At 48.0% G+C, this 27,304-nt stretch overlaps 2 protein-coding genes across 2 annotated transcripts in view; one reads left to right on the top strand and one right to left on the bottom strand.

Annotated features, from left to right (window-relative positions):
* The window catches only part of stab1 (stabilin 1), a 72,022-nt gene extending 53,293 nt beyond the window's left edge, over positions 1 to 18,729 (top strand). The window contains 10 exon segments of the mRNA XM_080495326.1: positions 36 to 180; positions 1,481 to 1,614; positions 3,180 to 3,345; positions 5,000 to 5,106; positions 5,955 to 6,074; positions 6,702 to 6,836; positions 6,971 to 7,075; positions 15,069 to 15,218; positions 17,014 to 17,118; positions 18,476 to 18,729. Of these exon segments, the coding sequence (XP_080351452.1) occupies positions 36 to 180; positions 1,481 to 1,614; positions 3,180 to 3,345; positions 5,000 to 5,106; positions 5,955 to 6,074; positions 6,702 to 6,836; positions 6,971 to 7,075; positions 15,069 to 15,218; positions 17,014 to 17,118; positions 18,476 to 18,556 (1,248 nt within the window). The 3' untranslated portion in view covers positions 18,557 to 18,729.
* The window catches only part of dennd6a (DENN/MADD domain containing 6A), a 342,604-nt gene that overhangs the window by 262,796 nt on the left and 52,504 nt on the right, over positions 1 to 27,304 (bottom strand). The window lies entirely within an intron of this gene.

Here is a 27,304-nt window from a genome sequence, read left to right as displayed (position 1 = left end):
TATTATTTAGCGTACTTCGTCCCCGGCTCCTCCAGAACCAGCGGTCCTGCGAGTGCCTGGCGGGGTTCGTGGGAAACGGCGTCCAGTGTCTGGAGAAGGTGGAGAACCCGGTGGACCGCTGCCTGGAGGACAACGGCGGCTGTGACCCCGTGGCGACCTGCAGGGACCTGCATTACCATGGTAACGCACCTCGAGACTCCGCTCCACTCCAGCGCCATGGCAACACGTAACCGGGGGGTACGCCGCGGCCCGGGGCGTGTCGTCTCCCTGTTACCGTGGCAACGGCACTGGAGCATGAACCAGCAGCCGGCTGTACGACCGCTGAGCGGGAGCCGTGGTCGCTCTGTCACGGTTGCCATGGCAACTGTTGAATACCGAGCAGCTGACCTTTGTAGCACTTGTCCCCCCCGTTGTCACGGCAACACGACAGGCTCTGTGTCTCAGGGTTTTTTGGGGACTTTGTTCAAACCTTTTTCACAAACATCAACAAACACTTGTTTCCTAATTCCAGCTTGTTGGAAGGTATTGATCCCCAAAGTATCAATCCCCAAAGTATCGATCCCCAAGGTATTGATTTCTCAAAGTATTGATCCCCAAAGTATTGATCGCCAAAATATTGATCCCCCAAGTATTGATCCCCAAAGTATTGATCGCCAAAATATTGATCCCCCAAGTATTGATCGCCAAAATATTGATCCCCCAAGTATTGATCCCCAAAATATTGATCGCCAAAATATTGATCCCCAAAGTATTGATCCCCAAAGTATCGATCCCCAAGGTATTTATTCTTCAAAGTATTGATCCCCTAAGTATTGATCCCCAAGGTATTGATCCCCCAAAGTATTAATTACTCAAAGTATTGATCTCCAAAGTATTGATTAACCCAACTGCCTGTGTGTCTCCGTCCCCATCTTGATCAGAACAGTCCTGATCTACAAACAGATAGATATACAACCCTAGATGCCTGACGCCGCCGTCTGTGCCGTGCCTCCAGCGCCGCCATCTTGGAGAGGTCTCACTAAGACTCTAACATAAAGACTCCAGGCTAGAAAATCCACTAAAACGTTAGCAGCTCGCTTGCTAGCCCATGTAGCGACACAAGTAATCCCTCGTTTTAAAGCTGAGGAGAAGATCTGTAAAGTCCAGCAATTCCATTTGTTTCGACCAGGAGCAGCGGGGAAGAAAATCAGTGTAGTATTCAAACCAAATAAAAATGCAAAAGAAAAGGTGTTTATACTGTCGATCATGATGCCGCTGCAGAAGAGCTGAAGAGCCACGTGTGGCTCCAGAGCCCTGGTCTGCTGGGACATTATGTGAGGATAAATACGATGCAGTATTTATTTAAATTTAAATTTTTTCATTTAAGAAAGTGAAAATGGCGACGCCATTGCCCTTCTGACTTCCCTGTGCGCCGCAAGCTGTTTTTGATTTTCACCAAGTCGTCGAGAAAAGCTGCGCTAACTGGACTGTCGTGCCTCAGCCAACACAGCCGGGGTTTTCCACCTGCGCTCCGCGGAGGGGAAGTACCAGCTGAACTTCAGCCGGGCCGCCGCCGCCTGCCGGGCCGAGGGCGCCACGCTGGCCAGCTTCAAGCAGCTGGGAGACGCACAGCAGGTAACCCCCGCCCGTCAGGAGGCGTTTCCATGGAGACGGAGGCTCGACGCGCCTCAACATGAAAACACACGTTGTGGGAAAAAAACAAAACAAAATGTTTTGTCATTTTCTCCTTCAGCCACTGACTGACGGTGAATTTAGAAAACAATAAAAGCGTCACAGTTTCACAGGAAGCTTTTTTACATTGAAACTATTTCATTGATTATTATTATTATAAGTCAGAATCCAAAAGATCTGAAATTATTCAGATTACAGCTTAATGGTCGCGCTCTGGAAGAAACACATCGTCGAGGAAGTGAAGGAAGTGGGCGGAGCCGGGGGCGGAGCCTGTCTGCGGCGCCGCTGAAGCAGAATCGACGAGAAGGAAAAGTGGAGCCGCTTCAGCGGCGCCGCCTGTTTCAGTCGCTTGTTAAAGAACGACTGAGGATCTCATCGCTTTAATTCAGGAGGTTCATTATCGCGTTGGTTCAACGTCACTTTATTTTGAAGGTTTGAGTCGCAGGTTCTCGTTGGAACCGAATCAAAACGAGCAGATTCTTAGTTGAGTGACAAGAAAAACAAGAAGAATGCAACATTTCCACTAAATAGAATAAAACAAACACAATAAAAGCCTCAGAGAGATAAGTACCAGGAGTAGTACCAGGAGTAGTAGTAATACCAGGAGTAGTACCAGGAGTAGTAGTAGTACTAGTAGTAGTACCAGTATTACCAGTAGTAGTAGCAATAGTAGCAGTAGTAGTACCAGTAGGTACCAGGAGTAGTAGTAATACCAGGAGTACCCGTAGAAGTAGTAGTACCAGTAGTGGCAGTAGTACTAGTAGTAGTACCAGTATTACCAGTAGCAGTAACAGTTGTAGTACCAGTAGGTACCAGGAGTACCAGTAGTAGTAGCAGCAGTAGTAGCAATAGTAGCAGTAGTACCAGTAGGTACCAGGAGAACCAGTAGAAGCAGTAGTAACAGTAGTACCAGTAGTAGTAGTAGTAGTAGCAGGAGTAGCAGAAGTACCAGTTGAAGCAGTAGTAGTAGTAGTAGTAACAATAATAACAGTAGTAGTACCAGTAGTAACAGTAGTACCAGGAGTAGCAGTAGTACCAGGAGTGCCAGTAGAAGCAGTAGTAGCAGTAGTAGTTGTACCAGTAGTAGCAGTAGTACCAATAGTACTAGTAGTAGCACTAGTACCAATACTACCAGTAGTAGCAGTAGTAGTACCAGTAGTACTAGTAGTAGTACCAGTTGTACTAGTAGTAATAGCAGTAGTACCAGTACACAGAAAATCAATTTATCAGAGTCAAAGCTCCAGAAGAACCCAGGCGAGGTCAGAGGTCGGAGGTCGGAGGTCGGAGGTCAGAGGTCGTGGCGTGACTCTGGTCTGACGATCGACCACGTGACTCAGTTACTGCCAGTAACTAGAACAAAGTAGGAAAGTACTTTGTTTACGTGGCGACGGCGGGAAGCTGATCAAAGCAGCTCGTCTCTCGTTCCACAAAGCTTTTATGTCCTGGTGGCCGCAGTGCATGCTGGGAGTTGTGCTCCATCAGTCACGGCTTCCCTCTGACGCCCACAGCTGGGGATGCACCGCTGCGCCGCCGGCTGGCTGGGCGGGGGGAGGGTGGGCTACCCCACCCGCTACCCCTCGCTGAAGTGTGGAGAAAACCACGTGGGCCTGGTGATGTACAAGGAGCCTGTGGACCGCGGCAGCCAGTACGACGCCTACTGCTACAGGCTCAAAGGTACTGCGGCAGCGTGTGTGTGTGTGTGTGTGTGTGTGTGTGTGTGTGTGTGTGTGTGTGTGTGTGTGTGTGTGTGTGTGTGTGTGTGTGTGTGTGTGTGTGTGTGTGTGTGTGTTGAGCTGTTGTTTTCTTCACTCCAGGTCGTTTCTCAGCAGCATCTGCTGTGTTGTTTACTTTGCTGGAGGGTCAATGGAGGGACAGTGGAGGGACAGTGGAGGGACAGGGGAGGGACAGGGGAGGGACAGTGGAGGGACATTGGAGGGACAGTGGAGGGACAGGGGAGGGACGGTGGAGGGACAGGGGAGGGACAGTGATGGGACACTGGAGGGACAGGGGAGGGACAGTGGTGGGTCAGTGGAGGAACAGGGGAGGGACAGGGGAGGGACAGTGGAGGGTCAGTGGAGTTACAGTGGAGGGACAGTGATGGGACATTGGAGGGACAGTGGAGGGACAGTGGAGGGTCAGTGGAGTTACAGTGGAGGGACAGTAGAGGGACCATGGAGGGACATTGGAGGGACAGTAGAGGGACCCTGGAGGGACAGTGATGGGACATTGGAGGGACAGGGGAGGGGCATTGGAGGGACAGTAGAGGGACCCTGGAGGGACAGTGATGGGACATTGGAGGGACAGTGATGGGACATTGGAGGGACAGTAGAGGGACAGGGGAGGGACAGTGGAGGGACATTGGAGGGTCAATGGAGGGACAGTGATGGGACATTGGAGGGACAGTAGAGGGACAGTGGAGGGACATTGGAGGGACATTGGAGGGTCAATGGAGGGACAGTGATGGGACATTGGAGGGACAGTAGAGGGACAGTGATGGGACATTGGAGGGACAGTAGAGGGACAGTGGAGGGACAGTGGAGGGACAGTGATGGGACATTGGAGGGACAGGGGAGGGACAGGGGAGGGACAGTGGAGGGACCATGGAGGGACAGTGATGGGACATTGGAGGGACAGGGGAGGGACAGTAGAGGGACCCTGGAGGGACAGTGATGGGACATTGGAGGGACAGTAGAGGGACAGTGGAGGGACAGTGGAGAGACAGTGGAGGGACAGTGGAGGGACAGTGGAGGGACAGTGGAGAGACAGTGGAGGGACAGTGGAGGGACAGTGGAGGGACAGTGGAGGACGAAGCTCCTCCAGACCTGGAAACTAGAACAACTGCAGTTCATTAATAAAAACTGTTCCGACAGTCGGTTTATTTCCTCACAGTCAATAATGTTTAAGATGTGAAATCATGTGAAAGTCATAATATTTATGAATTTTAAATCATTAAATCAAGTAATCAGAGTATTTTCATGAGTTAACGATGCATCGCTTTGTTTTGTTGATAACATCAGAGTATAAGGGGATAAAGTTTCTGCCATAATAATACTTTAATTATGATTCTTCAGTTCAAAGAAAAAAACAATTAATCCCGCGAAAGAACAAAGACAATTTAATTTTGGAGTCGGAGGAATTATGGAAAATAAACATTTCAGAGAAACGCAGAAACCACAGGAGAATGCTTTTATTCTGACATAAATCACTTTAATCATTAATGGTGTGTGTGTGTGTGTGTGTGTGTGTGTGTGTGTGTGTGTGTGTGTGTGTGTGTGTGTGTGTGTGTGTGTGTGTGTGTGTGTGTGTGTGTGTGTGTGTGTGTCTCCAGATGTTGAGTGTTCATGTCCTGCTGAATACGTGGGAGACGGAGACTTCTGTCACGGCGTCTTGTCCAGCGTTCTGGCGACGTACAACAACTTCTCCATTTTCTATAAAGTGAGTTGTTTCTTCTTCTTCTTCTTCTTCTTCTTCTTCTTCTTCTTCTTCTTCTTCTTCTGTGCGTTTATAAACGCGCTGTGTTTAGATGAAGAACAAATGATAATAAACGATAATAAAAGGAAGGAAAGATCAAAGCTTCCTCGACGTCTCTTTGAAGTGTTCAGGATTCAGGAAGTTGATGTGCGGTCGTCTTTGTTCGGCCGTCGCTTCTGTGTTTTGGCGAGAAAATCAAAACCGCCGGAGAAAAACACCACGGTTGTTTGTGTTTGTGGCGAAGTGGAAAACATGAAAAGGTATTTTCTGAACACAGAATCTGCTCAGATTACCTTTTCTTTGCTCGACGTTTTGTTTTTTTCCTCTTTTCATCAACGTTCGAGAGACTTTGCGAGCCAAAGAATTCCTCTTCATCATGGAATATATATTTTATTATTTTCAACTCAAGATTGAAGCTGTTTGTCAGAAAAGACGTCAGGCTGCTTTGTCCTGCTGCCGTCCCCCCCGTCCCGTCCCCCCGTCGTCCTCGGCTGTTTCCTCCAACACCTGTTTGGTCCTGAGAGTTTGCGAAAAGGTCATTTTGTCAGTGGATTTTATGAAGCAGACGTCTTCCTCTGCAAGTTCATTCGTCTGTAAATATCCTGTGCTGCTCAGTGAGGAAATAAAAAATAAATCACTTCAATAATTAAATCCTCTGATCAGGATCGGTTCAGACGAAGGGACACGAGCAGCAGGACGTTCAGACGGAGTTCAAAATAACCTGTTTTCAATATTTTCTCCCAGAATCCTTTACTTTTAACCAAGTTTAAAGTAGAGATTCACCGATCCCCCCCCACCCCCCGTCTCTCCAGTTCCTGTTGGACTACAGCAGCTCGTCCACAGCGGGACAGCAGCTGGTGGACATTCTGTCTCATCGACGGTCCAACATCACGGTCTTTGTGCCTCACAACGCCGGCTTCGCCCAAAACCAGGTGAGGTCCAAGTCTGGTGTCTTATCAATAACTAATCAATCAATCAATTCATTAAAACTGCAAACTGGGTGGCCTGGGAGCTCTGGTACCCTGTAGAGTACTATTATATAGTATTATATAGTAATACTGCTGTATGTGACTAATCATCATCATCATCATCATCATCATCATCATCATCATCATCAGCAGCATCAGCATCATCATCATCATCATCATCATCATCATCATCATCATCATCGTGGTGGATGTTTTTTATAAAGCTAAATAATTCTGTTTTTTCTCAACACTGCTTTTTAGTTAAATTATTTGATCTCTGGTTCTCTGGCAGATCAAAGACTAAAGGTCTTTGAACATAAAGAAATACAATTGAAACAGTTGATGTTAGGTGTTTTTCCCCCATAAAGATTTGCATCTAAATACACAAGAGAAAAGAAACAGTGGCTCCTGAACGGAGCCCTGAGGGACGCCTCAGACTGAGAGCCCTGGTCTCAGACATTCTCTGACTCGTTTGTCTCAGTCGGTCTCTGACTCGTTTGTTCTCTGACTCGTTTGTCTCAGTCGGTCTCTGACTCGTTTGTTCTCTGACTCATTTGTCTCAGTCGTTCTCTGACTCGGTTGTGTGTTCAGACTCTCTCTGCCAGAGACCTGGAGTACCACGTCTCCACCAATCACAGCAGCCGGTTGTACAGCGACCTGAAGCCTCAGGACGCCATCGCCTCCCGGCTCGGCTTCAACCTCACCGTGACGGCCGCCGGCAGTGAGGTCAGAGGGAACACACACACACACACACACACACACACACACACACACACACACACACACACACACACACACACACACACACACACACACACACTTCAACGTCAGCGTGTTTATTGACGATGGTTTCCTGTCAGAGCGGTAAACTGGTGAACCAGCGCCTCCTGGTGGAGTGGGACATTCCTGCAGTCAACGGCATCGTCCACGTCATCGAGGCCCCGCTGAGCGCCCCCCCCCCACCGGTGAGCCCTGCTGGCTACACCCCCAACCACCACCGCCCTTGTTATGCTCCTCCTCCTCCTCCTCCTCCTCCTTGTGCTGCTCTGCTCCTTCACCTCCACCTCCACCTCCTGCTGCTGCTCCTCCTCCTCCTCCTCCTCCTCCTGCTGCTGCTCTGCTTCTCCTCCTCCTCTTCCTCCTCCTCCTGCTCCACCACCACCTCCTCCTCCTTCTCCTTCTGCTCCTCATGCAGCTCAAACCTCCACTAATTTGACATTTTCCTCCAGATCGGACCAAACTGTGGCAATACTGGTTTTAAAAAAATTACATATTTTCCTTTAAAAAAAAAAAAAAAAAAAATTATGTATATTTTCCACTAAACATTAAAAAATTGCTGTACATTTTTAAAATCCCCCCCAAAAATCCCAACAAGACAGAATCTGTAATTTGTGATGAAAACCCAGGTTTGATTGGATTTACCTGATGTCGTAAATAAGTTAACCTTTGTCTTGTCGTCTATTTGAAGTTAGAGTCTGTCTCTTTAAGGCCCATCCTGCTCTGATTGGCTGTGGTCCAGAGGCTCCGCCCCCTGCACGTTTGTTTAAACAGACAATAGGGGTTGAGTTTCGCTTCCCTCTTTATTCCTCTTGCTGATTGTAAATATTCACATTTGAACTGAAACAGTTTGAAGCGCAAAATTCTTACAAAACAAACGGACAGAATGAAGATTGGTAACCATGGCAACAGCATACTAAATGTCCGAGGGTTTTTAAAAAGAAATCTTTATCTGGAATTTAAAAAAAAAAAAAAAAATCTCTTAAAATCCCACCTGATGATGGAAAAACTAACGTTTGAATGCAGAGAAACCGTTGTTTTGTCTAGAAAAAGTCCAGTTTGATTTCCGTGCCTGTCTCTTTAAGGCTCGATCAGCCAGTGTCAACAAGCTGGACTTCTCTTTGTCTCGCCCTCCTCACAATGTAAAACACACCTGAAGCTCTTTTACGGCTGAATTCTAAACTGAACACGCAGGAACACAGTCATGATGTTTGTTGCCATGGCGACCGCACAACAAAAACAGCAGCTGCAGTAAAGCTCGTGTTTCGACGCATAAGAAGTTAAAACAATCTTTGTCTATTTATGGCTTCGTGACTTTTCCCCCTATTTGTTTTTCTCGCCTCCCAACGTAAACAAGGTAAAACTTAGTGAAGCAGTTCGAGCCTCGAAACGCGTGAACCAAGATTCATTTATGCAACATCTGAAGAGTGTTTATTTGAATTTGGTGCCTGTCCCTTTAAGACCCCCTCCCCATGAGAACGGACGGCGAGCGCCGGTTCTAGCTGCCCTTTGTCTTCCCCTCCTCGCAGTGGAAAGTTGGAAAATACGTCTGAAACAGTTTGAGGCTTCAGACGCAAAACATACCAGCAGAAAACGACAAAGACAAGAAATACTGGGGAGAAAAATGAAACGAAATGAAGAGTATCCCTTTAAGGCCTCGTCCTGTCAGCACGCTCTGCTCTGATTGGCCGAGGTCCTGCAGCCGCTGCTCGACAGCCAATGAGAACAGGCGACGCCACTTGGGTTTCACTTTCGTTTGTCTTTCTGTTTTCACACTTTAAACTTGGAAAATACATGTGAAGCTGTAACCATGGCAACACACCACACACACACACACATAAAAGGAGAAAAATTGCATAAAATCTCTTGTTTCAAAATGTTGGACTCCACATGAAGGTACAGTTTTATTGATCCTCTGTCTTAAAAAAAAAGGAAGCTTAAATTAGTGCCTGTCTCTTTAAGGCGTCTCCCTCTAAACCCACCTCTTCTGTGATTGGTTAGAATCCAGACCCCGCCCCTCTGCGGCTAACTGACAGAAGAGTATGGTTTCACTTCCCTTTGTCTTTCTCTTCTCACAATGTGGGAATTCGCATAATTACCGTGTTTGTTTGTTTGCTTTTTAACTGAATGTGGAAAATCCTCCAGCACCAGACGCTCGCAAACTTTGTTGGGTCCAAAAACGGTTTGATGAGAAGCAAATCTAACAAACAGTGTGAAACCACGTAGCGTGTGACTCACACTTTTCCTTTCCATTTAGCCATAAACGATTGTAAAAGCGAGTCTTAAACTCTTGTCCGGAATTCCAACTGAAACTTTAAAGGAAGTTCGATTTGTCCAAATTGGGTTTTTCTTCCTCGTTTTACAATGAAAACAGTTGTTTTCTGCGTGGCGAGGTGCTGCAGTCCCGGCAGCGGCCACCAGGAGGCAGTGTGGCCACCGCGCTGCTGCCTCCTGATTGGCCGCCCGGCCTGCTGTTGCCGGGCGGCTGTGGCAGACAGCACACGGCTGTGTTCAGCTTTCTGGAAGAGTTTTGAGGAAGTGGAGATTCAATCTGCCGCTTCCTGATCCCGTCAGACCTCCGATCAATATTCATGATCACAGATGAATTGTCTCAAACCTCAACAACTGCTCTTTGATCTCCCACACTGGGATCTCATCTCTGGGGCTCACATTCAGGTTTCTGAGTCCAACGCAGAAAGTAAAGTCAACTGCAACGACGATTCGTTGAGTTCAGTCTGGAGGGAAACTGATGTCACAGTCAATTAACGTGGGAATTATTACGAGTTCTTTCATCCAAACGAGACGAAACCACCTTTCCTCTCCGCGAGGTTCTCAAAACAAACCCTCCGTCCACACGTCACCGTGAACTCGGCTCGACACCAGGCTTCAGGGCTTGTAGTACACATGGCAGGCCTGTAGGGGCGCTGTGACTCACCAAAGATGGTATGACGGTGTCATGACATCATGACATCATGAAATCATGACATCATGAAATCATGGTGTCACAGCATCATGACATGACGGCGTCATGATGTCACGGCGTCATGCCGTCATGACATCATGACATGACGGCATGCTGGCATCATGACATCATAACATCATGACATCACGGCGTCATGACATCACGGCGTCATGACATCATGGCGTCACAACATCATGGCATCATGGTTTCATGGCGTCATGACATCATGGTTTCATGACATCATAACATCATGACATCACGGCGTCATGACATCACGGCGTCATGATATCATGGCATCATGGCGTCACAACATCATGGCATCATGGTTTCATGGCGTCATGACATCATGGTTTCATGACATCATGACATCATGGTTTCACGACATCATGGCATCATGGCGTCACAACATCATGGCATCATGGTTTCATGACATCATGGCATCATGACATCATGGCGTCATGGCGTCATAACATCACGACATGACGGCGTCATGGCGTCATGAAATCATGACATGATGGCGTCATGACATCTGGAAGCTGCTCTGTGGCCACCGAGGAATCAGACTCAGTGATGGAGCGGCCATTTGTCTCGTCCTCCCCGGTGGGCGCGAGGAAGACGTCGCCGTCACCATGGCAACCGCCATGTTTCCATTGTCAAATATGACTGCGGGACGACAAACAACAAGCGGTTCCACAGTTTGGTTTCATTTCCTCTCCTGTCAAAACGCCGTGGAAAGACTAAATGTGGAACATTGAAGTGGTTCCAGTTCCTCCGTCCGTCTCTGAAGACAAACAACAACGTTTCCTTCTTGTTTTTCTCTGTTTTCATCAAAACACCGTCTGTTTACTTCTGATCTGCTGGAGGAGAAACAGGAAGGGATGTGCTTCTCCTGATTACTGTTGTTCTGACCAGCAGTGGAAGAAAACTAGTCAAGTCTGAGGAGGAGGAGGAGGGGAGGAGGTAGAGATAAAGAAGTAGAGAGGAGGAAGTAGAGATAAAGAAGTAGAGAGGAGGAGGTAGAGATAAAGAAGTAGAGAGGAGGAAGTAGAGAGGAGGAAGTAGAGAGGAGGAAGTAGAGCTTAAGAAGTAGAGAGGAGGAAGTAGAGCTAAAGAAGTAGAGAGGAGGAAGTAGAGCTTAAGAAGTAGAGATAAAGAAGTAGAGAGGAGGAAGTAGAGCTAAAGAAGTAGAGAGGAGGAAGTAGAGCTAAAGAAGTAGAGATAAAGAAGTAGAGAGGAGGAAGTAGAGATAAAGAAGTAGAGAGGAGGAAGTAGAGCTTAAGAAGTAGAGAGGAGGAAGTAGAGCTAAAGAAGTAGAGATAAAGAAGTAGAGAGGAGGAAGTAGAGCTAAAGAAGTAGAGAGGAGGAGGTAGAGATAAAGAAGTAGAGAGGAGGAGGTAGAGATAAAGAAGTAGAGAGGAGGAGGTAGAGATAAAGAAGAAGAGAGGAGGAAGTAGAGAGGAGGAAGTAGAGAGGAGGAAGTAGAGCTTAAGAAGTAGAGAGGAGGAAGTAGAGATAAAGAAGTAGAGAGGAGGAAGTAGAGCTTAAGAAGTAGAGATAAAGAAGTAGAGAGGAGGAAGTAGAGCTAAAGAAGTAGAGAGGAGGAAGTAGAGCTAAAGAAGTAGAGATAAAGAAGTAGAGAGGAGGAAGTAGAGATAAAGAAGTAGAGAGGAGGAAGTAGAGCTTAAGAAGTAGAGAGGAGGAAGTAGAGCTAAAGAAGTAGAGATAAAGAAGTAGAGAGGAGGAAGTAGAGCTAAAGAAGTAGAGAGGAGGAGGTAGAGATAAAGAAGTAGAGAGGAGGAGGTAGAGATAAAGAAGTAGAGAGGAGGAAGTAGAGAGGAGGAAGTAGAGAGGAGGAAGTAGAGAGGAGGAAGTAGAGCTTAAGAAGTAGAGAGGAGGAAGTAGAGCTAAAGAAGTAGAGAGGAGGAAGTAGAGATAAAGAAGTAGAGAGGAGGAAGTAGAGCTTAAGAAGTAGAGATAAAGAAGTAGAGAGGAGGAAGTAGAGCTAAAGAAGTAGAGAGGAGGAAGTAGAGCTAAAGAAGTAGAGATAAAGAAGTAGAGAGGAGGAAGTAGAGATAAAGAAGTAGAGAGGAGGAAGTAGAGCTTAAGAAGTAGAGAGGAGGAAGTAGAGCTAAAGAAGTAGAGATAAAGAAGTAGAGAGGAGGAAGTAGAGCTAAAGAAGTAGAGAGGAGGAGGTAGAGATAAAGAAGTAGAGAGGAGGAGGTAGAGATAAAGAAGTAGAGAGGAGGAAGTAGAGAGGAGGAAGTAGAGAGGAGGAAGTAGAGCTTAAGAAGTAGAGAGGAGGAAGTAGAGCTAAAGAAGTAGAGATAAAGAAGTAGAGAGGAGGAAGTAGAGATAAAGAAGTAGAGAGGAGGAAGTAGAGCTTAAGAAGTAGAGATAAAGAAGTAGAGAGGAGGAAGTAGAGCTAAAGAAGTAGAGAGGAGGAAGTAGAGCTAAAGAAGTAGAGATAAAGAAGTAGAGAGGAGGAAGTAGAGATAAAGAAGTAGAGAGGAGGAAGTAGAGCTTAAGAAGTAGAGAGGAGGAAGTAGAGCTAAAGAAGTAGAGATAAAGAAGTAGAGAGGAGGAAGTAGAGCTAAAGAAGTAGAGAGGAGGAAGTAGAGCTAAAGAAGTAGAGATAAAGAAGTAGAGAGGAGGAAGTAGAGCTAAAGAAGTAGAGATAAAGAAGTAGAGAGGAGGAAGTAGAGCTTAAGAAGTAGAGATAAAGAAGTAGAGAGGAGGAAGTAGAGCTAAAGAAGTAGAGAGGAGGAAGTAGAGCTAAAGAAGTAGAGAGGAGGAAGTTGAGCTAAAGAAGTAGAGATAAAGAAGTAGAGAGGAGGAAGTAGAGCTAAAGAAGTAGAGAGGAGGAAGTAGAGATAAAGAAGTAGAGAGGAGGAAGTAGAGCTTAAGAAGTAGAGATAAAGAAGTAGACAGGAGGAAGTAGAGCTAAAGAAGTAGAGAGGAGGAAGTAGAGCTAAAGAAGTAGAGATAAAGAAGTAGAGAGGAGGAAGTAGAGATAAAGAAGTAGAGAGGGGGATGTAGAGCTAAAGAAGTAGAGAGGAGGAAGTAGAGCTAAAGAAGTAGAGAGGAGGAAGTAGAGATAAAGAAGTAGAGAGGACGAAGTAGAGCTAAAGAAGTAGAGAGGAGGAAGTAGAGATAAAGAAGTAGAGAGGAGGAAGTAGAGCTAAAGAAGTAGAGAGGAGGAGGTAGAGATAAAGAAGTAGAGAGGAGGAGGTAGAGATAAAGAAGTAGAGAGGAGGAAGTAGAGAGGAGGAAGTAGAGAGGAGGAAGTAGAGCTTAAGAAGTAGAGATAAAGAAGTAGAGAGGAGGAAGTAGAGCTTAAGAAGTAGAGATAAAGAAGTAGAGAGGAGGAAGTAGAGCTAAAGAAGTAGAGAGGAGGAAGTAGAGCTAAAGAAGTAGAGATAAAGAAGTAGAGAGGAGGAAGTAGAGATAAAGAAGTAGAGAGGAGGAAGTAGAGCTTAAGAAGTAGAGAGGAGGAAGTAGAGCTAAAGAAGTAGAGAGGAGGAAGTAGAGCTAAAGAAGTAGAGATAAAGAAGTAGAGAGGAGGAAGTAGAGCTAAAGAAGTAGAGAGGAGGAAGTAGAGCTAAAGAAGTAGAGATAAAGAAGTAGAGAGGAGGAAGTAGAGCTAAAGAAGTAGAGATAAAGAAGTAGAGAGGAGGAAGTAGAGCTTAAGAAGTAGAGATAAAGAAGTAGAGAGGAGGAAGTAGAGCTAAAGAAGTAGAGAGGAGGAAGTTGAGCTAAAGAAGTAGAGATAAAGAAGTAGAGAGGAGGAAGTAGAGCTAAAGAAGTAGAGAGGAGGAAGTAGAGATAAAGAAGTAGAGAGGAGGAAGTAGAGATAAAGAAGTAGAGATAAAGAAGTAGACAGGAGGAAGTAGAGCTAAAGAAGTAGAGAGGAGGAAGTAGAGCTTAAGAAGTAGAGATAAAGAAGTAGACAGGAGGAAGTAGAGCTAAAGAAGTAGAGAGGAGGAAGTAGAGCTAAAGAAGTAGAGATAAAGAAGTAGAGAGGAGGAAGTAGAGATAAAGAAGTAGAGAGGGGGATGTAGAGATAAAGAAGTAGAGAGGAGGAAGTAGAGCTTAAGAAGTAGAGAGGAGGAAGTAGAGCTAAAGAAGTAGAGAGGAGGAAGTAGAGCTAAAGAAGTAGAGAGGAGGAAGTAGAGATAAAGAAGTAGAGAGGACGAAGTAGAGCTAAAGAAGTAGAGAGGAGGAAGTAGAGATAAAGAAGTAGAGAGGAGGAAGTAGAGCTAAAGAAGTAGAGAGGAGGAAGTAGAGATAAAGAAGTAGAGAGGACGAAGTAGAGCTAAAGAAGTAGAGAGGAGGAAGTAGAGATAAAGAAGTAGAGAGGAGGAAGTAGAGCTAAAGAAGTAGAGCTAAAGAAGTAGAGAGGAGGAAGTAGAGCTAAAGAAGTAGAGAGGAGGAAGTAGAGCTAAAGAAGTAGAGAGGAGGAAGTAGAGATAAAGAAGTAGAGAGGAGGAAGTAGAGCTAAAGAAGTAGAGAGGAGGAAGTAGAGCTAAAGAAGTAGAGAGGAGGAAGTAGAGCTAAAGAAGTAGAGCTAAAGAAGTAGAGAGGAGGAAGTAGAGCTAAAGAAGTAGAGAGGAGGAAGTAGAGCTAAAGAAGTAGAGCTAAAGAAGTAGAGAGGAGGAAGTAGAGCTAAAGAAGTAGAGAGGAGGAAGTAGAGATAAAGAAGTAGAGAGGAGGAAGTAGAGATAAAGAAGTAGAGAGGAGGAAGTAGAGCTAAAGAAGTAGAGAGGAGGAAGTAGAGCTAAAGAAGTAGAGCTAAAGAAGTAGAGAGGAGGAAGTAGAGCTAAAGAAGTAGAGAGGAGGAAGTAGAGCTAAAGAAGTAGAGAGGAGGAAGTAGAGCTAAAGAAGTAGAGAGGAGGAAGTAGAGATAAAGAAGTAGAGATGAAGACTCATTGATATCTGGTCTGAAGACTTTATACCATTGGTTGTTTATGGCTAACCAGTAGCCACGAGCTAACTAGCCTAGCCACCACGGGCTGAAGAGGTGGGACTTCCTCTTTCGGTCCGGACCAATCAGTGAGCCGTGTTTCTTCTTCACTTCCTTTCCACCAGAGTCAAGCACACGATTGGCGGTAGTGTGTGTGTGTGTGTGTGTGTGTGTGTGTGTGTGTGTGTGTGTGTGTGTGTGTGTGTGTGTGTGTGTGTGTAAAGGTTTCTAAGGGCTTTGTGGTCCCTGTCCTCTCCAGGTCTTCCACTCGGCCTCCAGAGGACACGCCCACTCCAGCGGCGCGGCGTTGACCGCCGTGCTGACGGTGCTGCTAGCGTGCGTGTTAGCCGCGGGGGGCTACTTCCTCCTCAAGCACAGGAACGACAACTTCCGCTTCCGCTACTTCAAAGTGAGTTTCCCTCCGGCAGCGTGTTGATGCTGGTGCCAAACTACCGCCGGTTCAGCGGCTTCCTCACGTGAAGACGACGTTTTCAGTGTTTCCATGACAACAACCAGTTTTCATCTCATTATTGTTATTCTGCAGAGTAACGATGACGGATTCTTCTGGATTAAGCAGAACAATTCAATTGATTTTGATTTAATTAATTTGATCCTGTTAGGTAATCGCCTTCAAAATACTTGTGACATTCGTCATTTATTATTTATTATCGGTTGGTTTTTTGCTAAATTGTGAAATGATCGCGGTGAAGCGTTTCCTCTCCAGGACGCTTCAGGAAGTGTCGCAGCCTCTCGGGGTCCCGGTTCACAGGAACGGCCAAACAAAACCCTCGACTGATAAAAATAGAAAATACTTCATTCATCCCAGAGGTAATTTCCCCACCGTGGAATATTCATATAATAGAATATTAAATCCATCAAATGAGGGAAAGTCGGCGCAGCGGAGAGCCGCCGGCTTCCCGTCTGAACTGGAGGCTGGAGGCGGGACCCGACGAGCCGGAGCTTCAGGTCCAGCTAGGACCCTGGGGGAAGAGCGGGGGTGGGATGGGGTGGGGGAGGGGCTCTAGGACCCTGGGGGAAGAGGGGGGGGTGGGGTGGGGGAGGGGCTCTAGGACACTGGGGGGCCTTTGTGAAGTGAAACCATCTGTCTTCTTCTAACATCTCCTGCTGTGTCAGGCAGCCTGTTGGCGTGGTGGTGTGGGGGAGGGGGAGGGGGGGGAGGGGGAGGGGGGGGTGATGCATTCAGAGGAAGGTGTGAGGCCATAAGGAGGGCGGGGGTGGGGGGGAGGCCCTCTACCAAACCTGTTAAAAAGCCAGTTGGCTCCGCCCCTCTGCTGCCGCTCTGCCTGTAGCCACACGTCTCATGTTGACACGGCGACGACAGGCTCCGCCCACTTCCTGTCGAGAAGAAGAGCAAAGGTCAGCGAGCAGGAGCGCAGAGGCTCCTGCAGGTTCCGCCCACTTCCTGTCATGAACACATGAATCACTCTTGCATCACAAAACACCCTGACACCTGGTGGGAGTGTGTTCTAACCCTAAACCCTGACCCTGGTCCTAACCCTGACCCTAACCCTAAACCCTGACCCTGGTCCTAACCCTGACCCTAACCCTGACCCTGACCCTGGTCCTAACCCTGACCCTGGTCCTAACCCTGACCCTAACCCTAAACCCTGACCCTGGTCCTAACCCTGACCCTAACCCTAAACCCTGACCCTGGTCCTAACCCTGACCCTAACCCTAACCCTGACCCTGGTCCTAACCCTGACCCTGGTCCTAACCCTGACCCTAACCCTGACCCTGACCCTGGTCCTAACCCTGACCCTGGTCCTAACCCTGACCCTAACCCTAAACCCTGACCCTGGTCCTAACCCTGACCCTAACCCTGACCCTGGTCCTAACCCTGACCCTTACCCTGACCCTGGTCCTAACCCTGACCCTAACCCTAACCCTAACCCTGACCCTAACACTGGTCCTAACCCTAACCCTGGTCCTAACCCTGACCCTAACCCTGACCCTGGTCCTAACCCTGACCCTAACACTGGTCCTAACCCTAACCCTGGTGCTAACCCTGACCCTAACCCTAACCCTAACCCTAACCCTAATCCTGGTCCTAACCCTGGTCCTAACCCTAACCCTAACCCTGGTTCCAAACCTAACCCTAACCCTGGTCCTAACCCTGACCCTAACCTGAACCCTGGTCCTGCTCACAGAGGAACTTTGTCTTCTTGTCCTTGTCTCTGTGGCAGAACGAAGACGAGAACGGTTCCCCGGGGGGACGGAACAAGCCCACGCTGGTCTGCATCCCCAACCCCCTGTACGTGGCCTCCAGAGACCTCAACGAGCCCTTTGGGGTGAGAAGCTGCTCTCAAGACCTTCATCTGACCCTGAACCGCCAGACCCTTCAAATCTGCTTTTCCTGCTCATGTTTCTCCTCTAAACCTAAACCTGAACCTGAACCTGAGCCTGAACCTAAACCTAAACCTAAACCTGAACCTGAGCCTGAACCTAAACCTAAACCTAAACCTGAACCTGAGCCTGAACCTAAACCTAAACCTAAACCTAAACTTGAGCCTGAACCTAAACCTAAACCTGAACCTGAACCTGAACCTAAACCTGAACCTGAGCCTGAACCTAAACCTAAACCTAAACCTAAACCTAATTCTAACCCTGAACCTAAACCTAAACCTAAACCTAAACCTAATTCTAACCCTGAACCTAAACCTAAACCTAAACCTAAACCTAAACCTAATTCTAACCCTGAACCTAAACCTAAACCTAAACCTTAACCTAAACCTAAACCTAAACCTGAACCTAAACCTAAACCTGAACCTAAACCTAAACCTAAACCTGAACCTAAACCTGAACCAGGAAAGACGAGGTTTCATCTTGACTAGTGACTCGTCCTGAACTCTGACATTCTGATGTTCCTGGTGACTAATTCACTGAATCATGAATCATGAGGATGGAGAGATGAGGAGGTGGAGAGGAGGAAGGAGAGAGGAGGAGGTGGAGAGGAAGAAGGAGAGAGGAGGCGGAGAGGAGGAAGGAGAGAGAGAAGGAGGTAGAGAGGAGGAGGTAGAGAGGAGGAAGTGGAGAAGAGGAAGGAGAGAGGAGGAGGTGGAGAGAAGGAAGGAGAGAGGAGGAGGTAGAGAGGAAGAAGAGAGGAGGAGGTAGAGAGGAGGAAGGAGAGAGGAGGAAGGAGAGAGGAGGAGGTAGAGAGGAAGAAGAGAGGAGGAGGTAGAGAGGAGGAAGGAGAGAGGAGGAGGTGGAGAGAAGGAAGGAGAGAGGAGGAGGTAGAGAGGAGGAAGGAGAGAGGAGGAAGGAGAGAGGAGGTAGAGAGGAAGAAGGAGAACCGTCCCCCACATTTCCTCTCGTCTTCCTCTCGTCCCCAGCTGGACTGAAGCCACATTACATGTTTGCTTCTTCATGTTGTATTGTGTCACAGCGCCGCCACAGGCCTGGTGGCGGTACTGCAGTGTGTCACAGCGCCGCCACAGGCCTGGTGGCGGTACTGCAGTGTGTCACAGCGCCGCCACAGGCCTGGTGGCGGTACTGCAGCGTGTCACAGCGCCGCCACAGGCCTGGTGGTGGTACTGCAGTGTGTCGGTTCACGCCCACAATGTATTTTTTTGTGGAAGTGTAAACCTTGTGACCCGGTGTGGGCGGGGCCAAGCCACACTGTCTGAGCCTCCTTCCTTCCTCCTGCAGGAGCCGAGTCAGCAGGGGGCGGAGGGGGCGGAGCCAGCAGAGCGTGACGAGCCTCCCAGCCTCCTGGACGTGGACCAGTGAGACCAGCTCAACCGGTTCAGCTGGAGCGGTCCCTGTATTTTCACAATAAAGCACTGGCTCCGACATTCTTCAGCTTCGCGTCGTGTCCGAGTTAAAAAATCAAACCTGTCAATCTTCTGAAACAAACATTTGGTGAAGCAGAAGCGGATCAATAAAATTGTGTGACACCAAATATTTGCACTTGTTTTCAGACCTCAGAGGTTTTTTTTTTGTTTGTTGACGTTTCAGTTTCTTGTAGAAAATAAGAGTTCAAAATAATAGACTGTTTTGTGTGAGAACAATGAAACATCAGCGTTGAGCTGTGACATTCTAGTGGACAGAGTGGGATTGTTATTACGGTGACTGTCAAAATAAAACCACCAAGTTGGATTGTTATTACGGTGACTGTCAAAATAAAACCACCGAGTTGGATTGTTATTACGGTGACTGTCAAAATATAACCACCAAGTTGGATTGTTATTATGGTGACTGTCAAAATAAAACCACCGAGTTGGATTGTTATTATGGTGACTGTCAAAATAAAACCACCGAGTTGGATTGTTATTATGGTGACTGTCAAAATATAACCACCAAGTTGGATTGTTATTATGGTGACTGTCAAAATAAAACCACCGAGTTGGATTGTTATTGCGGTGACTGTCAAAATAAAACCACCAAGTTGGATTGTTATTACGGTGACTGTCAAAATAAAACCACCGAGTTGGATTGTTATTACGGTGACTGTCAAAATAAAACCACCGAGTTGGATTGTTATTACGGTGACTGTCAAAATAAAACCACCAAGTTGGATTGTTATTACAGTCACTGTCAAAATAAAACCACTAAGTTGGATTGTTGTTACGGTGACTGTCAAAATAAAATCCACAAGTTGGATTGTTATTACGGTGACTGTCACAATAAAACCACCAAGCTAGATTGTTATTACGGTGACTGTCAAAATAAAACCACCAAGTTGGATTGTTATTACGGTGACTGTCAAAATAAAACCACTAAGTTGGATTGTTGTTACGGTGACTGTCAAAATAAAATCCACAAGTTGGATTGTTATTACGGTGACTGTCAAAATAAAACCACCAAGTTAGATTGTTATTACGGTGACTGTCAAAATAAAACCACCAAGTTGGATTGTTATTACGGTGACTGTCAAAATAAAACCACCAAGTTAGATTGTTTTTACGGTGACTGTCAAAATAAAACCACCAATTTGGATTGTTATTACGGTAACTGTCAAAATAAAACCACCACGCTGGATTGTTATTACGGTGACTGTCAAAATAAAACCACTAAGTTGGATTGTTGCTACGGTGACTATCAAAATAAAACCACCAAGCTAGATTGTTGTTATGACGACTGTCAAAATAAAACCACCACTAATGACGTTGCAAATGTGGGGCAGAGATCAGCTCCACCGAGGACCGGCTGGCGGAGGCGGAACCCAAAGGAGATCAGCTCCACCGAGGACCGGGTCACGGAGACATGGCCTATAGGAGAGCAGCTCCACCGGGGACCGGTTGATGGAGGCATAGCCTAAAGGAGATCAGCTCCACTGAGGGCCAGCTGATGGAGGCAGAGCCTAAAGGAAATCAGCTCCATCGATGACCGGGCGACGGAGGCGGGGCCTAAAGGAGATCAGCTCCACCGATGACCAGGTGCCCGAGGTGGAGGCTAAAGGAGATCAGCTCCACTGAGGACCAGCTGACAAGGAGCAGCAGGAGCAGCAGTCGGGAGGTGGAGCCTAAAGGAGATCAGCTGCTGTTCGGCCACTGGAACTAAAGCTTGACGTGATCAGGTGACGAAGACGAAGGAGAAGAAGAGATGAGAGGAGAAGACGAACCTCCATCACTTCTCCTTTCCTCGTTTCTTCTTTGTCACGTTGTTCTTCAGATCAGAACCGAGGAACCCTGCAGGTTTTCAACACAGGTTTCATGCAGGACTGAGGTTCTCAAGAGCCAGAGTTCCCCTCCCCCTTCTTCCTCTCCTCTCCTCCCCTCCTCCTCCCCCTCCCCCCTCCTCCTCCTCTCCCCCTCCTCTTCCTCTCACCTGGTGGGCTGCAGCTGCAGGAGGAAGGAGGTATGAAGGAACCTTTCTGAAATGGAGGACAAGTGACGGAGGAGACTTCAGCTCCTGCTGCTCCCCCCCTCCCCCTCCCCTCCCCTCCCGTCCCCCCTCCCCCTCCCCTCTCCTCGCCTCCTCACCCTCCCCTCCCCCCTCCTCACCCTCCCCTCCCCTCCCCCCTCCTCACCCTCCCCCGGCCAAGAGCCGAGCTGCTGAGGAGCTGGAAATGTTTCAGCTGAAGAAGGTGAGTGTGGGGGAGGAGGGGGGAGGAGCTAGGACCAGGGACCCTGACCTCCTCCTCCCCTCCCCCCCTCCCCCTCCCCCCCCTCCCCCTCCCCCTCCTCCTCCTCCCCCTCCCTCCTCCCTCTCCTCACATTTGACCTCTGGTGAGAAGAAAGGCAGAGGACGAGCTGATTGGCCGAGGCGAGGCTGAAGGTGGCAGCTGCTTCCTGTCGTTTGCATCCAAACGCTTCACACTCTTCCTCCTCCTCCTCCTCTCCCTCCTCCTCGCCCTCCTTCTCTCCCTCCTCCTCTCCTCTCCCTGCTTCTCTCCTCTCCTCCTCTCCTCTCCTTCCTCCTCCTCGCCTCCTCCTCTCCCGCCTTCTCTCCCTGCTTCTCTCATCTACTCCTCTCCTGTCCCTCTCCTCCCCTCCTCCTCTCCTCTCCCTCCTCCTCTCCTCTCCCTCCTCCTCCTCTCCTCTCCCTCCTCCTCTCCTGTCCCTCTCCTCCCCCTGTTTCTCTCATCTCCTCCTCTCCTGTCCCTCTCCACCCCTCCTCCTCCCCCTCTTCTCCTCTCCTCCCCTCCTGTCCCTCTCCACCCCTCCTCCTCCCCCCTCTTCTCCTCTCCTCCCCTCCTGTCCCTCTCCACCCCTCCTCCTCCCCCTCTTCTCCTCTCCTCCCCTCCTGTCCCTCTCCACCCCTCCTCCTCCCCCTCTTCTCCTCTCCTCTCCTCTTCTCCTCTCCCTCCTCCTCCTCTCCCTCTCTTCCCCTCCTCCTCTCCTGTCCCTCTCCTCCCTCCTCCTCTCCCTCCTTCTCTCCTCTCCTCCCCTCCTCTCCCTCCTCCTCCCCTCTTCCCCTCCTCCTCCCCTCCCTCCCTCCATCCTGGAGGCGTTTGTGCGCAGAGCGTGTGATTAACGACTCGGTTCGTCTCTCGCCACGTCTCCTTCCTCCCCGCCGTCTCTCGCCAGCGTCTGTCCCAGAGGACAGCGAAGCGTCTTGACGCCACGTCGCTGTTGGACGTCGTCTTCAGGCTGGTTCTCGTGGTTGCGGCCGGAGACGTGAGAAGGTTTAGAAGGTTCCAGAATCCCAGCGTTCGCCTGGATTTCACCAACGAACCTGCTGGAAGGAGCGACGGCGTAGTGGGATTCAAACTACAGACCCCTTCACACACAGGAAGTGAGTTCCAGCGGGAATAAGAGACACTTTACAGCTGCTGAATTAGTTCTCTTGAACACAGGAAATGCCGTACCGTGCCATACCGTGCCATACCGTACTGTGCGGTGCCGTACCTTACATACCGTACCGTACCATACGTGGCGTCACCATACATCCAGCGTTCAAGGGTAGTGTAAAGCAAGGCGTTGTCTCTGAAGAGCCCAGTGACCTTCACCACATTCAGCTCCTCGCCGGGAACAGCGGGTCTGAACAATGCTAAAGGCTAACTGCTAACGGCTAAGTGCTAACGGCTAGCTCCGTCACTCGTCCTGAAAGCAACGAGCACCTGGGTTCCTCCGGTCACGTCGGTGATCCACACAGCAGCTACGTCACACAGCAGCTACGTCACACAGCAGCTACGTCACACCGACAAAATGATTTCCAGTGAATTTCAAACTGAGACCACGACCTCACTTCCTGCACATCCAGGACAGCAGGACATCAAGGACAGCAGGACATCAAGGACAGCAAGACGTCCAGGACAGCAGGACATCAAGGACAGCAGGACGTCAAGGACAGCAGGACATCAAGGACAGCAGGACGTCCAGGACAGCAGGACGTCCACATGTCCTTCAATTGTTTCAAATCACAACTGAGCCACGTCTTCCACTCTACCGTCTTGAGACGAGTCGCCCTCCACCTGCTACACCTGATCGTACACCATGGTTTTATTTTGACAGTCACCGTAATAACAATCCACCTTGGTGGTTTTATTTTGACAGTCACCGTAATAACAATCCACCTTGGTGGTTTTATTTTGACAGTCACCGTAATAACAATCCAACTTGGTGGTTTTATTTTGACAGTCACCGTAATAACAATCCACCTTGGTGGTTTTATTTTGACAGTCACCATAATAACAATCTAACTTGGTGGTTTTATTTTGACAGTCACAGTAATAACAATCTAACTTGGTGATTTTATTTTGACAGTCACAGTAATAACAATCCAACTTGGTGGTTTTATTTTGACAGTCACAGTAATAACAATCCTACTTGGTGGTTTTATTTTGACAGTCACAGTAATAACCATCCTACTTGCGAATTTTATTTTGACAGTCACCGTAATAACAATCCAACTTGGTGGTTTTATTTTGACAGTCACCGTAACAACAATCCAACTTAGTGGTTTTATTTTGACAGTCACCAACTTGGTGGTTTTATTTTGACAGTCACCGTAATAACAATCTAGCTTGGTGGTTTTATTGTGACAGTCACCGTAATAACAATCCAACTTGTGGATTTTATTTTGACAGTCACCGTAACAACAATCCAACTTAGTGGTTTTATTTTGACAGTGACTGTAATAACAATCCAACTTAGTGGTTTTATTTTGACAGTGACTGTAATAACAATCCAACTTAGTGGTTTTATTTTGACAGTGACTGTAATAACAATCTAACTTGGTGGTTTTATTTTGACAGTCACAGTAATAACAATCTAACTTGTTCTGCCCACTAGAATGTTCTCAGTGTTTAGAGATCATCGTCTTTCTGTGTTTTCTGTACTAAAACTACAGAAACAATATATAAAAAAGGAATTTATTCTAAATGTAAAGTTAAAGCAGTAACAATAGAAGTAGAAGTAAAAGACTTCTGCTCCTCTACCCACAATCCTCGGCTCCTTTGTTCCTTCAAAGAGAAAATGCTTCCGACAATCTCGGTTGTTTTTTTTCTGACAAAATCAGCGGCGAGTCGAAGCCGTTTCTTCTCTTCCTCCGAGCAGCAATCACTTCAGTAATCAGGGTGGAGGAGGAGAAGCTCTGCTGACGGAGGAAACTGGAACTCTTGATTTAACGTAACGGATCCAGAGTCAAACCGTCCGTAAGCCTCCATCAGCAGAACCGTTCGTTTTCCTCTGCGCTGAAAAGAAACTGCGTCCTCGGTTCAGGCGTTGCTCTACCGAGCGTAGCTCTACGTAAAACTACGTCTTCTTTTCGTTTGCTAATTTCTCTTTCTGTCGTTCAGAAGAACCTGAAGCCTCCTGGGAAACAAACGGTTTTAATCAGAGCTTCTGGAGGAGATGGAGAGCTGCTCTGGAAGCGAGGACGAGGAGAGGACCGTCCTCCAAGAAGAGAGGACCGTCATTCCTGGAGAGAGGACCGTCCTCCAAGAAGAGAGGACCGTCATTCCTGGAGAGAGGACCGTCCTTCAAGAAGGGAGGACCGTCCTCCAAGAAGAGAGGACCGTCATTCCTGGAGAGAGGACCGTCCTTCAAGAAGGGAGGACCGTCCTCCAAGAAGGGAGGACCATCCTCCAAGAAGAGAGGACCGTCCTTCAAGAAGAGAGGACCGCCCTCCAAGAAGAGAGGACCGTCCTTCCAGAAGAGACGACCGTCCTCCAAGAAGAGAGGACCGTCCTTCCAGAAGAGACGACCGTCCTCCAAGAAGAGAGGACCGTCCTTCCAGAAGAGATGACCGTCCTCCAAGAAGAGAGGACCGCCCTCCAAGAAGGGAGGACTGTCTATCAAGAAGAGGCGACCGTCCTCCAAGAAGAGAGGACCCTCTATCAAGAAGGGAGGACCGTCCATCCAGAAGAGAGGACCGCCACGCCTCGGCAGACAATATGTCCACTTCAGGACAGCAGGACACGTCCTGGTCAAGCTGTAATGGACACTCAAGGGCTCAGGACAGACGTTGACGTGTCATTGAGACACGCCCTCCACTGTTGGCGTTTGTTTCGAAATCCTCCTTTCATAATATAATTATAATATTAACAAGGCCGTTGCTGGGCTAATCCCCCACCGGAGGGATTTATATTGTCTCACAAAGCCAGCTCTAAGGCAGCACACTTGGTACACTAGAGGGTGTTCCATGGGTCCTAGTAGATCATTATGTAGAATCTGAAAGGTCTTCTTCATAAGCTATGTCAAAATACGTCTCCAGAGCCCAAAAGGTGTTTTTATGCACTTAGTGACCCTGTGACCTGATATGCAAATGAGGTCATGGTCACCATGGTGCCCCTTCTCCCCAGGTGGAGTGTCCATGTGTGAAGTTTGGTGACTGTGGGCCCAGGAACTGCTGAGAAATGAGGAGAAATGTTTATATGAAAATACATGTATTGTGCAACCATGACGAGCAAACTTCAGACCCTACCGATCTTCAAGGTCAAGGTCAAGGTCACTTGGTGTACTGGAGGTTATCCCTGGAGTGTGTATCATGTGTGTATAAAATTTCAGAGCCCGAGCTCAAAAACCTAGGCCTCCAGAGCCCAAAATGTGTTTTTAAGCACTTCGTGACCCTGTGACCTATTTAATATGCAAATTAGGTCAAGGTCACCATAGTATCCCTTCCCCCTCTGAGATGTATCCACATGTGAAGTTTGGTCACTGTGGGCCCAGGGGTTGCCGAGATATAGGTAGAAACGTTCGAACGGACGTCCGTACGTACGTACGGAGACTGTTTCAAGATCCCCCTTCGGGGCCTATCGGCCACGGCGGGGGATAATAATAACGTCCCTGCAGCCAGAACGTCGTTTTACCACAGAAACGGCGAAGCCTCGTCGGGGACCGAACGTTCCGCCACAGATGAAACGGGGACAAAATAGAAAACATCCTGCATTTTTTAATTTTTAGATCAGTTTTATTGAACAAAAAAAAAAAAAAAACGTTTTCAAAGTTCATGTAGGAAATACGATATTATACAAGTGTTGCACAAACAGGACCAACAGAACGGAGCTAGAAAAGAGCAAGAACACGAGCGTTTGGCTTCAGGAAGAGAGCAGTGGGGGGGTGGGGGGGGGGGGGGGGGGGGGAGGGGGGATCTGGAGACGTCGGCGTTGGAACCGGCAGCTGCCACGGAGTTTGACCCGGAGACGAGACGAGAGCGTTGGACAGGCTTTCAAATAGGAAACACGTCTTAGACACCAAATCACCTCCGTGGTCCTCCGAGTCTCTGGATTAAATAAGTCAGAGTCTTATTTTTTATTTTTTTTATTCTTTTTTTTTTTTAGGGTGGGGGAGGGGGGGGGACAAAATAAAAAAATATTTTCATTTCAAAATAAATAACTCATGGTCCACTCGTCTTTTCCCGGTGCTTTCGTCCGTCCCCGACCCTCGGAAACGACATTTGGGTTCGGTCACGTTGGGGGGGGGGGGGGGCTCCTCACAGTGGATCCCAGCCTGCAGGGGGCAGCAGCGCCGTCCGCCCCTCAGTAGACCACAACCTCCACCAGGAGAAGAGACACTCCAACCATTTTCAGGATGGTCGGAGGAACGTCGGCTAGCACCTGGATGAAACCCCCCCCCCCCCCCAAAGAAAAACCAGCTTCGGAGGATTCCCGAGTTTAAACCAGCGAAGGAGAACGACAACGTAGAGGAACGACAGTGAACTGCTGTAAAAGTGCATTTCTTCAGTTTCAGCTGGAGTGTGAAGGAGCCGAGGGGGGGGGGGGTGGGGGGGGAGCCCCCCCGGGGCGGCCCCTCCCAGGAAACGTCTTTTCTTAAACTATGAACTTTACTGATGGTTTGTCCTGATCTGCTGGAGGAGTTTACTAATAATAACAATAACATAAAAGAACGGTCACAACAGACCTGGTAGGAACTCCTGGAAGCATGAGGGCAAATCTTTATTATTATTAATGACTCTTGTGGGGGAAAAACGAGATTTAAGGGAAATTCACTTCAATTTGGGTTTGAAATGTGAACCTCAGAGCTGAAGACGGTTCCACAAGGTCTTTATGTTCAACCCTTGTTTGTGACGGACAGAACCTCCAGAACCACCTCCGATGCTTCGCCACCAAGTTTTTATCAATTTGTACTGGAAAGACCCCAAAAAGCAAAAATAGAAAAAGGAAGACCTACCAAGCTAAACATTTCCTCCTTCAGTCATTGTGTTTTGCTCAAACGTAGAAAAACACCATGGAACGAGTGCTAGAGTCTGGAAAGCCTCAAATCACCAGTTTGGGTTTTTTCTCTTTGTTCTGGTGAAGAAAGTCTCGTTCAGATCGAGGAGAAACATCGTGGAGAAACATCGTGGAGAAACATCGTGTTTCACAAACGCTGAAACAAGTCGAATGGGACTGAAATACTATTTAAAGGGCTGCAGCAGCCAGTGGTGCTCCGTCCTGATCTAGAGCACTGGATCTACAGCACTGGATCTAGGGCACTGGAACTAGGACACTGGATCTAGAGCACTGGAACTAGGACACTGGATCTAGAGCACTGGATCTAGAGCACTGGAGCTACAGTACTGGATCTAGAACACTGGATCTAGAGCACTGGAACTAGAGCACTGGAACTAGAGCACTGGACCTAGAGAACT

This window comes from Blennius ocellaris (assembly GCF_963422515.1).
Source record: "Blennius ocellaris genome assembly, chromosome: 4".
Taxonomy (NCBI): domain Eukaryota; kingdom Metazoa; phylum Chordata; class Actinopteri; order Blenniiformes; family Blenniidae; genus Blennius; species Blennius ocellaris.
Note: the sequence above shows the minus strand (reverse complement) of the source record. Positions and strands in the feature narration are given on the sequence as shown.